General features: G+C 38.5%; 1 protein-coding gene across 3 annotated transcripts in view; it reads right to left on the reverse strand.

Annotated features, from left to right (window-relative positions):
• Positions 1-17,151, reverse strand: part of LOC150086434 (katanin-interacting protein-like) — a 351,533-nt gene that overhangs the window by 126,446 nt on the left and 207,936 nt on the right. For all 3 annotated transcript variants that reach the window (XM_090372573.1, XM_090372572.1, XM_090372571.1), the window contains one exon: positions 9,156-9,303. In XM_090372573.1, coding sequence (XP_090228699.1) covers positions 9,156-9,303 — 148 coding nt within the window. The remainder of the gene's footprint in view (positions 1-9,155; positions 9,304-17,151) is intronic.

Below are 17,151 nucleotides of genomic sequence, written 5' to 3' on the forward strand. Positions count from 1 at the left end.
ACTTGTCTTTGCTTGAGGACTACATAACTTCAACAAAAATAACAAAATAAATTCAGATTGTATAAACACTTGCATGAAGGCATTTTACACACTTTTTGGCACACGTCTGACACAATAACCTCAAAAATAAACTGAGCTACACTGATAAACACTGCTGCATGACACTCTCAAGGTCAAGAAACAAATGACTGAAGGCAGTGTTGCCAACATGTGAAAATTTAGTTAACAAATTCCCAGAATTTAATCCTAACTTAATACAATCAATAATACAACTCATGACATTAACTTAAGTGATTTGTAAAAAAATACGAATAGGAATACATGATAGAAAAATACAAATAATATTTAAAAACAGCTATTTTACAAACAGCAAAGTTGTTTTCCAATTAAAAAAAAAAAAAAAAAAAAAATAGCTGCTGTTATTATGAATATCTTATTTTTGCAGTCAATGTATCATGTGATCAACCATCAGGTACCTTTTTAACTTCTAGTTTCCATTAATTAAAAATATACAAAGGTTTTTAAAAGCAAAATTTTACATTATGAGGCCTCCAGACCTCCATACAGGTCTGAAGGCCTCATTTTAAGAAGGATGTAGAGCTGTTGGAACGAGTACAGAGAAGGACAACAAGATTACAACTACGGGCACTAAGTGGCAGGAGTGCTGTGACTCGGGGGAGAACTGAGGGGGGCGATTCTCCAACGCATCACAGGCTAAAAAAATGTGCAGCTTGCAAAATGTTTGCCGAACTATCTGGAACGGAACATGATATTGCCATGGGGGATGTCTTTGTGTGTGCGCGATTTAAGGAGTGTAAGGAAATCAGGCGACAACTCAGTGTTGTTATGGGCCTATATGAGAGTTTGAAGGACAGGGTGGATGCCCTCGAAAGATCTAAATTGAGGGGCCCATCAGGCTCTCAGCTGCCCACATCAACGCCAGAGCTTGCTTGGTCATCACGCAACACAGCGGCAACCCCCAAGGCAGAATGCGCTGGTCCCACAGGAACTAGTAGTTGTTGGCGACTCTATTGTCAGGGAAACGGGAAACATCCTTTGTAAAAAGGATAGGTGGAACAGGACCAGGGTATGTCTGCCAGGGGCAAAGGTTGATGACGTTGTAGAGCAGATATCATCTATTAGGGGCACAAAAGGTGATATAGTTGTACACGTTGGCACTAATGATATTAAGAGTAGGAGACCGGCAGAATTACTTAACAAGTACAGGTCACTGATGAAAAAAAGCCGTGAATTAGGGTTGAATTTGAAAGTGTCTGCAATTCTGCCCAGACACGATAGGAGGGAGTATATGATGAGAGCCTTGTCGATCAATTCGGCCCTGGAAAGATTGTGCAAGGCTCAAGGGATAGAATTTTTTTCAGCCTGGACTGTACTTGTTAACAGGAGAGACTGCTTCTACAGGGATGGGATACACTTAAATAGAAAGGGTGCAAGAATATTTGCTGATGCTATTGAGGCAGTGTTGGGTGGGTCGGAAAACTGATAGCTTGGGGGGATACAAGGACTAATAGTTTAACAGTAGCCGCAGGAGAGGTGAAGGTGATTCTTGCACAACTTCTATTAGAATAAGTAGCGACCTGGAGCGAGGGGTGTTGGGGGTTTCAGGGACGGATGGCAGTAATCGTGAAACAGGTGGGTATATGGGATGTGTTAGAGTAACTAAGAATAAGAATAGGTGCATGTATACCAATGCTAGAAGTATAGTAAATAAATTTGATGAATTTGAAGTGTTGGTCAAGACATCAAAGGCGGATATTGTTGGGATATCGGAGACGTGGTGTCACACAGATATAAGGAATGCCGAACTGGAATTTGGGGAGTACAATGTGTACAGAAAGGATAGACAGGATAGGAAGGGAGGAGGTGTTATGCTGTTAATAAAGAAAAACATAAAATCAAAAGAAGTGCATCCAGTTGATATAGATGAACAGTGCACTGTTGAGTCAGTTTGGTGTGACATAAGCACTGCGAAAGCAAAAATAAGAGTAGGAGTTACAGCTGCAAAAATACAGCTGTAACTCCTGTAGGCTAGTATATCGGAATGTCTTATAATGGGGGATTTTAACTTCCCAGATATTGACTGGAACTTCTGGGTTGGGCACTCACACACTAGTCAGACTTTTTTGGATTTATTGGATGATTGTTTTCTGCAGCAGCATGTTAGAGAGGCAACCAGAGAAAGTAATACTCTTGATCTGGTTATCAGCAGTGATCATTCATGTATTAGGAATTTGCAGATAAAAGAACCACTAGGTGGCAGTGATCACAGTGTACTGACGTGGGATTTACTTAAAGATTTAATTACCATCAGGGGTAAAGGAAAGGGTTTTTGCTTCCGTAAAGGCGAGTACAGTGGTTCCCGACAGTTTTTAAAATCTGTACAGTGGGATCAACTGACGATGTTACCAACAGTAAATTCTAAGTGGGAAGCATTCAAGGAATTAATCGTGGAAGCTACTAAAAGTTTCATACCTATTAAGAAATATTGTTCAAGGTTTAGGCCTAAATGGTTGTCAAATGAACTAATGAGACTCGTAATAGAGAAGAAAAATGCATGGGATGCATATAAATTATCAAGCGACTCAGAAGCCTATGGCAGATATAAGTTAATCTGTCACAAAGGAGGTTCAGCAGGCCAAGGCAGATTAGGAGAAATCCTTGGCAAAAGATGCCAAGAAAAACAGCAAGGATTTCTTTACCTTATATAAACTCTAAAAGGAAGGGAATGAATCTGATTGGTCCACTTGACATCGATGGTTCGACTGTTGATGATCCTGCTCAGATAGCAAACAAACTGAATGAGTATTTTGCATCTACATTCACACGTGAGGAATTATTAAGGTTTGAAAATGGCAGAAGGTTATCAAATTGTAGCAGGATACTTAATGATTTTGTAATAACTGAGAGCAAAGTGGAAGAGAAATTGTTGAAGTTAAACGTAAGAAAAGCACCTGGGGTGGATAGGATCTATCCAGTTATATTAAAGGAGGTGGCAAAGCAACTAAGCAAACCCTTAGCCATAATTATGAGAGCATCCTTGGACTCAGGGGAGGTTCCCACGGACTGGAGATGTGCAAATGTATCCCCAATTCACAAAGGGGGATCGAAGGGTGACAGGAGTAATTACAGACCAGTTAGTTTAACTTCTGTTATGGGTAAAATAATGGAGTCGCTGGTTAAAGATGCATTGCAGGATCATCTAGACAGGACTGCAGCAATAATTCAGACACAGCATGGGTTTGTTAAGGGAAAGTCTTGTCTGACAAATTTGATAGGATATTATGATGTGGTTACAAAGGAAATGGATGCAAAAAATAATTTTGATATTATATATTTGGATTTAAGGAAAGCTTTTGACACTGTTGCGCATGGAAGACTATTGTACAAATTGGAGCAGAATGGTATTAAGGGTAAGTTGCTACAATGGATAAAAGGATGGTTAAGTGCTAGAAGACAGAGGGTGGTAATCAATGGGTGCTGCTCTTCTTGGACTAATGTTATTAGTGGAGTCCCACAGGGTTCGGTGTTAGGTCCACTGTTGTTTTGTATATTTATCAATGATATTGATGAAGGTATATCAGGCTTAATGTCGAAGTTTGCAGATGACACAAAGGTTGGCAGGGTTGTTAATGACAGTAACGGCAGTGTGCTACTGCAACAGGATCTAGATAATTTGGGCATATGGGCTAAGAAGTGGCAACTGAAGTTTAACCTTGACAAATGCAAAGTACTGCATATGGGTAGAAATAACCCCAGAGAAACGTACCAACTGTGTGGTACTACACTTAAGGTGGTAGAAAATGAAAAAGACCTGGGAGTAATTGTGCAGGCAGATATGAAGTTTTCTGAGCAATGCAGACAGGCTGCGAGGGCAGGTCATGGGGTTTTGTCAATGATATATAGGAATTTTGCTAGCAGGGAAAAGGAGGTGATTATCCCTCTGTATAAGGCAATGGTCAGGCTACGCCTTGAGTACTGCGTAAAGGTCTGGAGGCCTCATTTTAGGAAGGATGTAGATTTACTTTTACTTGAGCGTGTACAGAGAAGGGCAACAAGATTGGTGAGGGGAATGAAGGGATCCTCTTATGAAGAGAGTTTTAAGTTCTGCAAATTGCAGTGGCTGGAGACTAGGCACCTGCGCAGTGATCTGATTGATGTGTATAAGGCCTTGAATGGGTTCAGCACGCTGAATTCTGATGGGATCCTTCCACTTGTTCAGATTACGAACCTATGGGGGCATAAATTCAAATTACGAAAGGACAGATGTAGAATAGATGTGCGGAAATTTGCCTTTAGCCAGCGGGTGGTTAATTGCTGTAACAAACTTCCATCTGTCGTTGTGGAAGTTGATAGGTTGAATAAATTTAAGGAGGAACTGGACAGGCATTTGGAGGGAATGATGTGATTTTTTTTTTTTTTTTTTTTTGGCTGATGCTGCATAAGCTCATACATTTGCTTTCTTGCATCACATGCCACTACTACTACTACTATTAGTGAATGGAACAAAGGGTTGCTCTTATGAAGAAAGGCTTAAGTTTTGCAAATTACAGTATCTGGAGACTAGGCACCTGCGAGGTGATCTGACTGAGGTGTATAAAGCCTTGAATGGTTTGAGCATGCTCTTGAATGGTCTGAGAGGACATAAATTCTAATTGAGGAAAGACAGTTGTAGGATAGATGTGTGGAGGTTTGTCTTTAGCCAGCGGGTGGTTGATTGCTGGAACAAACTTCCATCTGTCATTGTAAAAGTTGATAGTTTAAATAGATTCAAGCAGAACTAGACATACATTTGGAGCAAGTGAATGGGCAAAATGAGAAGGGATTTTTTTTTTGGCTGATGCTATATAAGCTTGCTTTCTTGCATCATGTGCCTTTAATAATGCTAATGCTATTTAGAAAGATTACTGTATCATCAGTTGCTTTGTTTTATCTTCAGCCTATACACTTATCCATTTGCAGTAATCTGCTGAATTTGCATATAGGGAAATTAAAGGAATACACTGCTACCATAAGCAATCTATCATAATGGTTTCAAAAATCAGATATATTGTATAATAAACTCACAGAGAAAGTCCCAGATCAAAACAATGGTGTAATTTTTTTTTTTAGTTGGAAACAAAACTACTCAAATCCACTACTAAAAAGCATTTTTATTACTCATATCTACTACTAAAAAGCAATAATGTTACCAATACTACACTTTCAAATATTAACCCACCAAGAATTTTTCTGCCTGTAGAGTTCTGTTATTTATCAACCAATTTTGACTCTTTCAGGAGACATGCTGTTGCAGACTTTGTCCTCTTCAGAAATGGCGAGTCAAAGTTTTGTTTATAAAAATTGTCTAGTTGTCTAAACTTCAGTGTCAAGAGCATTTCCACGGTTTCAACAGAAAGAGAATGTCAGGGGTGAATTTTTGATTTTTTTACCTCACTGAATATCCTCTCATAGTCAACACTGCTATGGGAAATTGGTAAAATGCCAAGAATTGACTTGGGATAATTTGTGATGTTTCAAGCTTTGTTATACACTTGTCAGTTCCCAACCCTTTATACATATTCTAAACAAAAATTCATAAAAGCATCTGGTAGATTCTCACATTGAAACTACCAGAAGTAATACTGCAAAAATTTGCAAATATGAAAATGATGAAATTTGTGGTACCTCAGTATTTACAAGAACATAACTTTTTAATAAGAACTTCTACATCGTGCAGTGATACTATACTTCCTAAATAAGCAAAAGAATGGAATCTTCTATTGTTTTAAACTTCCCATGACCATGGCAATAAAAATGCCTATGACAAAGTCAAAAATCATCCTTCTAATTCTGTTTAGTTTGGTAATCTATTTCCTAAAATGGAAGTGGAAAATTTAAAAGATGTTGGTATAAAAAATGTGCACACATAACATTCTTCAACACATCCAGATATCTTAAACAGGCCAAGCAAACTAACTCTATGTTATCTTTCTTTGTATGGAAAATCTTTTAAAAGTTATGCCAATGTGTAGAAATCCAAACGTAACTATTCAATTTTCAGGTCTACTCCAGTTTTTAGGCTTACCATAACAGAGACATTATCAATGCTAAATGTAAGACAATTTTTAATAGGAACCCCACATGATTTCTAGATATAATAATCTCAGTATATGGATGGGAGGCATGTGAATAAAAGTACTATGTTTGAATTTTCAAACACTGACATAACATTTAAAAGAAACAAGCAAATTGCTTTATTCAAAACAGATTGGCGTCACAAGAAGTTTGTAATTCTTTTCCTTGGGGAAATCAATAATTAGTTATAGTTCAAAACTCCTTTTGAATCATGAACTGGAATTTGATATGAGTCAGTGCTAGTGATCGCTTGTTATGCTTTGCAATTTGATAATTCTGAAAAGTACTCATATGGCTTTTCTCAGCTCCACTTCTACCAGAGTTGTTAAACATTTACTCAAACACAGTCGACATGTACACAAAATCTTTTTCGCTTTAGTGCCATATATTAGCATTAGTTGAGGCATAAGATGCAAGAAATTGAGCTTATCGAGCATCACCCAAAAAAAAAAACTTCCCATTTCACCCATCCAGTAACTCCAAATGTTTGTCTAGTTCAGCCTTAAATTTATTTAACCTATCAACTTCCACAACAACAGATAGAAGTCTGTTCAGGCAATCAACTACCCGCTGGCTAAATGCAAACTTCTGCACATCTATTCTACAACTGCCTTAACTCAATTTGAATCTAAGCCCACTCACGTTCTTAATCTGAGCAAGCAGAAGTATCCCCATCAGCTTGCTCAAACCACTCAAGGCCTTATATACCTCGATCAGATCACCTCACAGGTGCTTAGTCTCCAGATGCTGCAACTAACAGAATATAAGCCTCTCATGGTAAGAGAATCCCTTTGCTTCTCTCACCAATCTTGTTGCCCTTCTCTGTACTCATTCTAACAACTCTACATCCTTCCTAAAATGAGGCCTCCAGACCTGTACGCAGTACTCAAGGTGTGGCCTGACCATTTCCTTATACAAAGATATAATCACCTCCTTGTCTCTGCTATTAAAATTCCTATATATCATTAACAAAACTCCATGATCTGCTCTGGCAGCCCATCTGCACTGCTCAGAGAACTTCATATCTGACTGCACAATTATCACCAGGTCTTTTTCATTCCCCTACCTTCCTGAGCACAGTACCACAGAGTTGGTACATTTCTCTTGGGTTACTGCTACCCATATGTAATACTTTACATTTGTCAATATTAAACTTCAGTTGCTACTTCTCAGCCCATCTGCCTAACTTTTCTAATTATGTTGCAGTAGCATACTGTCTTTACAATCATTAACAATCCTGCCAACTTTTGTATCATCTGTAAACTTGGACATTAAGCCTGATATACCTCCGTCGATATCATTAATAAATACACAAAACAACAATGGGCCCAGCACAGAACCCTGGGGAACTCCACTAATAACATTAGTCCATGTAGAGCTGTGTACATTTATTACTACTGTCTGTCGCCTCCCACACAACCATCATTTATCCATTGCAGCAACTTGCTCTTAATGCCATACTGCTCCAATTTGTACAGCAGTCTTCCACGTGCAACAGTATCAAAAGCTTTCCTGAAATCCAAGTATATGATATCAAAATTATTTTTTGCATCCAGTTCCTTTGGGACCACATCATAGTATCCAATCAAATTGGTCAGACAAGACTTCCCCTTAACAAACACATGATGTGTCTGAACTATTACTGTCTTGTCTAGGTGATCCTGCATCACTTCTTTAACCAGTGACTCCATTATTTTCCCTGGAACAGAAGTTCCAGGGAAACTAAGAGGTCTATAATTATTTGCATCACTCTTTGATCCTCCTTTGTGAATTGGGGTCACATTTTCACATCTCCAGTCCATGGGTACTTCCCCTATGTCCAAGGAAGCACTCATATTTAAGGCTAAGGGTTTGCTTACTTCCTTTGCTGCCTCATTTAATATAACTGGATAGATCTCATCCACCCCAGGTGCCTTTCTTATGTTTATCTTCAACAGTTTCTGCTCCACTTTGCTCTCAGTTATTACAAAATCATTTAGCTCACTGCCAGAGTTTAATACAACTCTGGCATCCCCCTCCCTGAATAACTCCTCATGTGTAAATGTAGATGCAAAATACTCATTCAGTTTGCTAGCTACCTGAGCAGAATCATCAACAGTTGAACCATTGATATAAAGTGGACCAATCTGATTCATCCCCTTCCTTCTAGAGTTTACATAAGTAAAGAACTCTTTGCTGTTTTTCTTTGCATCCTTTGCCAAAGATTTCTCATAATCTGCCTTTGCCTGCCTAACATACCTGCGTGATTGATTACAGAGCAGCTTATATCTACAATAGGCTTCTGTGTCACCTGTTAATTTATATGTATCCCATGCATTTTTCTTCTCTGCCACATGTCTCATTAGTTCATCTGACATCCATTTAGGCTTAAACCATGAACAATATTTCTTAGTTGGTACAAAAAGCCTAGCAGCTTCCAAGATTAATTCTTTGAATGCTTCCCATTTAGAATTTGCCATTGGTAACATCATCAGTTGGTCCCCCTGTATAGAATTTAAAAACTGTCTCAGACTACCGTAGTCACCTTTACAAAAGCAAAAACCCTTCCCTTTACCACGATGGTAATTACCTCTTTGAGTAAATCCCATGTCAGCAGATTCTTAATACATGAAGTATCTCTACTGAAATGATCTATCCAATACAAATCTCTCCACACTCTCAAACACAATCAGTTTCTGCTGTATGCCTTTTTTATAGATATTTCACAAGGCACTGTTCTTTTGAATTGGCATCTATAATTCCCCCATTATCTTCCAAAACCAGTCCAAACACATGCCATAGCCAGTCAAACATCCATATAAAGTTTAACTCCAGTACCGAATTTTCCTCTTTTTCATTTATCTCTTCCACTTCTGTCCTCTGGAACACTATTCCTTCACATGTATTCCCAAAAATTACAATATACAGAAAAAAAAAAATAATAAATAAAAAACCATGTTCAAAGATAAGACATTTAAGAATTATATTTCATTACAAGGGTTCATTCTTATGTGTTGTATAGAAAAACAATGTAAATCTACCTCGGAAACTTGTGCAGGTTCTCCAGTGTGACCAAAAATTTCTATTCCATTAAGACCAACATAATGTTTATCACCCCATGTGGTAAGGATATTCATGATTAGTTTCTGACCCTCTGGCAATTCTGGTATAATAAAATCAGTCTCTAAGCTGTAAGAAAAAAAAAAATGTCTATTAACACCTTACTATATTTGATAATCAAATATACCACACCTGAAAATGAGACATTTAAGTTATACAAACATACTGTGCATGCAGACATTTCTAGAAGTATTACTATGATTTTACTGCATGATAAGCATATGAAAAATAAGATGAATTTTTTCACTCTAAATTATACTGTACAACTGTATGCAGAAACAGAAAACAGAAATATATAGAAATTTTAGGATACACTATTTACATACTTTTTTTAACCCTTTTGCAGGTAGGTTTTTAGTCACAGAAGTAGGTATGTTGGTACACAGAATTCACTAATCAAGTTTTTGGGATAAATGGCAAGTTATGATAAATGAAAATGGGAAACTGTTAAGGCAAATTTCTTTTGCTTCTCAATTAACAGCTCTAGAGAAAATTAATACTATTATTTTATTAAACCTAAATTTTTACACTGAATTAGAGCTTTAAATAATATTTTACAACATTCTTCTCCAATAAAAAAAACAAGCAATGAGGCAAAAAAGGTTTTTTAGCATACTTGAAGAATACTAAATTCCACCCCCCCACCCAAATTCACACATTTTCTATATTGGTCGATGCTATGCACTCAACCGGCAGAATTACTTAACAAGTACAGGTCACTGTTGAAAAAAAGCCGTGAATTAGGGTTGAATTTGAAAGTGTCTGCAATTCTGCCCAGACACGATAGGAGTGAGTATATGATGAGAGCCTTGTCGATCAATTCGGCCCTGGAAAGAATGTGCAAGGTTCAAGGGGTAGAATTTTTTTCAGCCTGGACTGTACTTGTTAACAGGAGAGACTGCTTCTACAGGGATGGGATACACTTAAATAGAAAGAGTGCAAGAATATTTGCTGATGCTATCGAGACAGTGTTAGGTGTGTCGGAAAACTGCTAGCTTGGGGGGATACAAAGACTAATAGATTAACAGTAGCCACTGGCAGAGGTGAAAGTGATTCTTGCACTGCTTCTATTGGAATGAGCAGAAGAATGAAAAACAAGATGCAGGATATTTCAGAGACTGCCGGGAGTCACTGCGGTACAAGTAAACACATGGGTTGTGTTAGGGTTGCTAAGAATAGAAACAGGTGCATGTATACTTGCGTGTACACCAATGCTAGCAGTTTGGTAAATAAATTTGATGAATTTGAGGTATTGCTCAAAGCATCAAAGGCGGATATTGTTGGGATATCAGAGACGTGGTGTCACACAGATATAAGGAATGCAGAACTGGAATTTAGGGAGTACAACGTCTACAGAAAGGATAGACAGGATATGAAAGGAGGAGGGGGTTATGCTATTAGTTAAGAAACACATAAAATCCAAGGAAGTGAAGCCAGTCGACACCGCTGGACAGCGCAGTGTCGAGTCAGTTTGGTGTGACATAAGCATTGGGAGATCAAAATTGAGAGTAGGAGTGTGCTATAGGCCTAATGACTCTGATGAGTATAATAAGAAACTGTACAGGGAAACAGAGTGGGCCAGTACATCAGAGAGTCTTATAATGGGGGATTTTAATTTCCCAGATATTAACTGGAATTTGTGGATTGGTCACTCACACACTAGCAAGGCTTTTGTGGATTTATTGGATGATTGTTTTCTACATCAGCATGTTCGAGAGGCAACTAGAGGGAGTAATACTCTTGATTTGATTATCAGTAGTGATTCTTCATGCATTAAGAATATGCAGATAAAGGAACCACTAGGTGGCAGTGATCACAGTGTGCTGAAGTGGGATTTACTCAAAGAGGTAACTACCATCAGGGGTAAAGGGAAGGGTTATTGCTTTCCTAAAGGCGACTGACTACGATGGTCTGAGACAGTATTTAAATTATATACAGTGGGACCAACTGAAGATGTTCCCAACAGAAATTTCAAAATGGGAAGCATTCAAAGAACTTATCTTGGAAGCTACTAGGCTTTACATGCCAACTAAGAAATATTGTTCAAAGTTTAGGGTTAAATGGATGTCAGATGAACTAATGAGACATATGACAGAGAAGAAAAATGCATGGGATACATATAAATTAACATGTGACACAGAAGCCTATGATAGATACAAGTTGATCTGTAACCAAGTTACAAAGGAGGTAGTAGTAGTAGTAGTAGTAGCATGTGATGCAAGAAAGCAAGTGTATGAGCTTATGCAGCATCAGCCAAAAAAAAAAAAAAAAAAAAATTAAACACCATTCCCTCCAAATGCCTGTCCAGTTCCTCCTTAAATTTATTCAACCTATTAACTTCCACAACGACAGATGGAAGTTTGTTCCAGCAATTAACCACCCGCTGGCTAAAGGCAAATTTCCGCACATCTATTCCACATCTGTCTTTTCTTAATTTGAATTTATGCCCCCTTAGGTTCGTAATCTGAACAAGTGGAAAGATCCCATCAGAATTCAGCGTGCTCAACCCATTCAAGGCCTTATATACCTCAATCAGATCACCGCACAGGTGCCTAGTCTCCAGCCACTGCAATTTGCAGAACTTAAGCCTCTCTTGGTAAGAGGATCCTTTCATTCCCCTCACCAATCTTGTTGCCCTTCTCTGTATGCGCGCAAGTAAATCTACATCCTTCCTAAAATGAGGCCTCCAGACCTGTACGCAATACTCAAGGCGTGGCCTGACCATTGCCTTATACAGAGGGATAATCACCTCCTTTTCCCTGCTAGCAAAATTCCTATATATCATTGACAAAACCCCATTACCTGCCCTGGCAGCCTGTCTGCATTGCTCAGAAAACTTCATATCTGACTGCACAATTACTCCCAGGTCTTTTTCATTTTCTACCACCTTAAGGGTAGTACCACACAGTTGGTACGTTTCTCTGGGGTTACTTCTACCCATATGCAGTACATTGCATTTGTCAAGGTTAAACTTGACTTCTTAGCCCATCTGCCCAAATTATCTAGATCCTGTTGCAGTAGCACACTGCCATTACTGTCATTAACAATGGCTACGCCTTGAGTACTGCGTACAAGTCTGGAGGCCTCATTTTAGGAAGGATGTAGATTTACTTGAGTGTGTACAGAGAAGGGCAACAAGATTGGTGAGGGGGAATGAAGGGATCCTCTTACCAAGAGAGGCTTAAGTTCTGCAAATTGCAGTGGCTGGAGACTAGGCACCTGCGCGGTGATCTGATTGAGGTGTATAAGGCCTTGAATGGGTTGAGCACGCTGAATTCTGATGGGATCCTTCCACTTCTTCAGATTACGAACCTAAGGGGGCATAAATTCAAATTAAGAAAAGACAGATGTAGATTAGATGTGCGGAAATTTGCCTTTAGCCAGTGGGTGGTTAATTGCTGGAACAAACTTCCATCTGTCGTTGTGGAAGTTGATAGGTTGAATAAATTTAAGGAGGAACTGGACAGACATTTGGAGGGAATGGTGTGATTTTTTTTTTTTTTTTTGGCTGATGCTGCATAAGCTCATACACTTGCTTTCTTGCATCAAATGCCACTGCTACTACTACTACAACCCTGCCAACCTTTGTATCATCTGCAAACTTCGACATTAAGCCTGATATACCTTCATCAATATCATTGATAAATATACAAAACAACAGTGGACCTAACACCGAACCCTGTGGGACTCCACTAATAACATTAGTCCACGAAGAGCAGCACCCATTGATTACCACCCTCTGTCTTCTCCCACTTAACCATCCTTTTATCCATTGTAGCAACTTACCCTTAATACCATTCTACTCCAATTTGTACAATAGTCTTCCATGTGCAACAGTGTCAAAAGCTTTCCTGAAATCCAAATATATGATATCAAAATTATTTTTTGCATCCAGTTCCTTTGTAACCACATCATAATATCCTATCAAATTTGTCAGACAAGACTTTCCCTTAACAAACCCATGCTGTGTCTGAATTATTGCTGCAGTCTTGTCTAGATGATCCTGCAATGCATCTTTAACCAGTGACTCCATTATTTTACCAGGAACAGAAGTTAAACTAACTGGCCTGTAATTACTCATGTCACCCTTCGATCCCCCTTTGTGAATTGGGGATACATTTCCACATCTCCAGTCCGTGGGAACCTCCCCTGAGTCCAAGGACGCTCTTATAATTACTGCAAAGGGTTTGCTTAGTTGCTTTGCTGCCTCCTTTAATATAACTGGATAGATCCCATCCACCCCAGGTGCTTTTCTTATGTTTAACTTCAACAATTTCTCCTCCACTTTGCTTTCAGTTATTCCAAAATCATTAAGTATCCTGCTACAATTTGATAACCTTCTGCCATTTTCAAACCTTAATAATTCCTCTTGTGTGAATGTAGATGCAAAATACTCATTCAGTTTGTTTGCTATCTGAGCAGGATCATCAACAGTCGAACCATCGATGTCAGGTTAGGCATGCAAAGGCAGATTACGAGAAATCTTTGGCAAGGGATGCAAAGAAAAACAGCAAAGAGTTCTTTACTTATGTAAACTCTAGAAGGAAGGGGATGAATCAGATTGGTCCACTTGATATCGATGGGTCAACTGTTGATGATCCTGTTCAGGTAGCTAACAAACTAAATGAATATTTTGCATCGACATTCACACATGAGGAGTTATTCAGCGAGGGGAATGCCAGAGGTGTATTCAACTCTGGCAATAAGCTAGAGAATCTTGTAATAACTGAGAGTAAAGTGGAGGAGAAATTGTTAAAGATAAGCACAAGAAAGGCACCTGGGGTGGATGGGATCTATCCAGTTATATTAAAGGAGGCAGCAACGGAAGTAAGCAAACCCTTAGCCATAATTGTGAGAGCTTCCTTGGATTCAGGGGAGGTACCCATAGACTGGAGATGTGCAAATGTGATCCCAATTCACAAAGGAGGCTCAAAGGCCGTCACAAGTAATTATAGACCTGTGAGTTTAACTTCTATTCCAGGAAAATTAATGGAGGCACTGGTTAAAGAAAGCACTGCAGGATCATCTAGACAAGACTTCAGTTATAGCTCGGACACAGCATGGTTTTGTTAAGGGGAAGTCTTGCCTGACCAATTTGATTGGATACTATGATGCAGTCACAAAAGAACTGGATGCAGGGAATAACTTTGATATTATATACTTGTATCTTAGAATGGCTTTTGATACTGTTGCACATGGAAGACTGCTGCACAAATTGGAGCAGTGTGGCATTGGAGGCAAATTGCTGCTATGGATAAAAGGGTGGTTGAAGGGGAGAAGACAGAGAGTGGTAATCAATGGACACTGCTCATTGCGGACTAATGTTATTAGTAGAGTCCCTCAGGGTTCAGTGTTGGTCCATTATTGTTTTCTGTATTTATAAATGATATTGATGATGATATGTGAAGCTTAATGTCCAAGTTTGCAGACGATACAAAGGTTGGCAGGGTTGTCAAGGACACTACTGACACTATGCTGCTGCAACAGGATCTGGAAAGGTTCAACAGATGGGCTGAGAGGTGGCAAATGAAGTTTAACATTGACAAATGTAAAGTACTACATATGGGAAACAGCAACCCCAGAGTAACGTATCAACTCTGTGGTACTACACTGACAGTGGTAGAGAATGAAAAGGACCTGGGGGTAATTGTGCAGGCAGATATGAAGTTCTCTGAGCAGTGCAGGCAGGCTGCAAGAGTAGCTCATGGTGTCTTGTCAATGATATACAGCAATTTTTCTAGCAGGGATAAGGAGGTGATTATTCCCTTGTATAAGGCAATGGTCAGGCCACACCTTGAGTACTGTATACAGGTCTGGAGGCCGCATTTCAAGAAGGATGTAGAGCTGCTGGAACGAGTACAGAGAAGGGCAACAAGATTAGTGAATGGAACAAAGGGGTACTCTTACGAAGAAAGGCTTAAGTTTTGCAAATTACAGTGTCTGGAGACTAGGCACCGGCGAGGTGATCTGATAGAGGTGTATAAAGCCTTGATGGTTTGAGCATGCTCAATGCTAATGGTATTCTTCCTCTTGCTCAGAATAATCACCTGAGAGGGCATAAATTCAAATTGAGGAAAGACAGATGTAGGATAGACGTGCGGAAATTTGCCTTTAGGAAGTTGATTGCCTAAATAAATTTAAGGCTCAGCTGGGCAGGTATTTCGAACGAACGGAGGGGTGAAGTGGAAGTGGATTTTTTTTTTGGCTGATGCTGTATAAGCTTGCTTTCTTGCATCATGTGCCTCTACTAATGCTAATGCTCAATGCACCTGTTCAGAACTTAATGGTAACCTTAAGCATAAACGGTTATCAAAACCTAAAGTACTATGTATGAGCTGTTAAGACAGAAGATATCCGATGATGGGACACGAATTTCTGTAGATTATATTTTGTAAGAAATATGCAAGGATGGTTGTTCCAAAACACATAAATAAAAAGAATAAAGGAAGAACAGGAAACTTTGTTCAACAAGTGTAGACTTGAACTATGTACTGACATTGACTAACTCATGTAAATGTTTCAACTGAGTTGGAATAAGGTGTGCTAATTAAGATCTGTACAAATCTTTAATCTGCCCCACCATGGAATATTCTTCCCACATCTGGAATGACTTAACCCAAAACCTCTCTCTTAAGCTTCTAGATTCTATTCAAAAGAAGGCAGTCAGGCTAATTAATGACCTGTCTCTTAAGAAGTCTTTCCACTCTGTCTCATAGACATTCAGTTTCTGCTGCATGTTTTTTCTAAAGATACTTCCACAAGCACTTTCTAAATCAATACAAACACATGCTGCAACCAGCTAGAAACCATTAACTTTCAATTCCAAACTCACAGAACCAACTTTTTTTCTTCTTCATTTATTCCTTCAACTTCTGTTTTCTGGAACAACCACCCTTCACATGTATTTCTCAAAAATTACAATCTACAGATATTCATGTTTAAATGCCAAAAAACATCTTCTGAGTTTTCAATTCATGCACTGTACTAAGTACTATAGGTTCTAAAACCATCTGTGTTTCGGGGCTTCATAAAAACTGTGATATGCTTCTGCCAAAAAAAAAAAAAAAAATCAAAAGTCAGAGATATCTTAAGTAAAGATAAATGGTGTTGTCTAGAAATGTGCTTCTGAAGGTGGGCATGGAAGGAGCACATACCTTTTTGTGAGAAATAAGACAACCGTGATTTATTTCTCACAAAAACAGAAATTCTTCTCCCAGCTGGAGAATTTCCTAAAAATTAGTATTTAAGGAACAGATAGTGGATAATTGATAAGTCATAACAATTTGTGCAGAGCAGATTTTGTTAAATTGAAAGGTGGAATGCCATGTCAGCAAAACTATGGATATAAATTTCAGTCAATGAAAAATGTCATTAATATACCCACTCATTCACTAAGTTAAAAGACAGAGCCATCTACCAACATACAAAGCACAAGGTTAAAGAAGCTAGTTAAGGAAGGAAGCTAGTTACCCAGCTGCAAAACTCAGAAGGTAGGCCATAAGACGAACATCTGCTTAGAAGACCTTTAGGCAAAATGATGAGATCATATGATGACCTGTCTCTTAATGATCATAATCATATGATGATTATGATGATTAATGATCAACAGATTTCTCTATTACTTTGAAATGGGTTGAGGTAAGTGCAATGGGATGAAAAGAAAGTTATCCTTTTATTAGGATTGGCTGGATATAAAAAAACTTCAAGAACACGCTGAGAAATATCACTTGGACCTAGAGAATTCTTGGCAAAGAAACTGTTTGTGATTATTTTAATTTCTTTTTGTGAGAGAGAGAGAGAGAGAGAGAGAGAGAGAGAGAGAGAGAGAGATGTGACACAATAGAACCATCAGGATATAATACATGTAGAATACAGCTAACTATAACAACCACCTGTGATAAATTTATAATTTTTTTT

Source organism: Mastigoproctus giganteus, chromosome 4 (genome assembly GCF_048544385.1).
Source record: "Mastigoproctus giganteus isolate SK-2022 chromosome 4, ASM4854438v1, whole genome shotgun sequence".
In the NCBI taxonomy this organism is placed as follows: Eukaryota; Metazoa; Arthropoda; class Arachnida; order Uropygi; family Thelyphonidae; genus Mastigoproctus; species Mastigoproctus giganteus.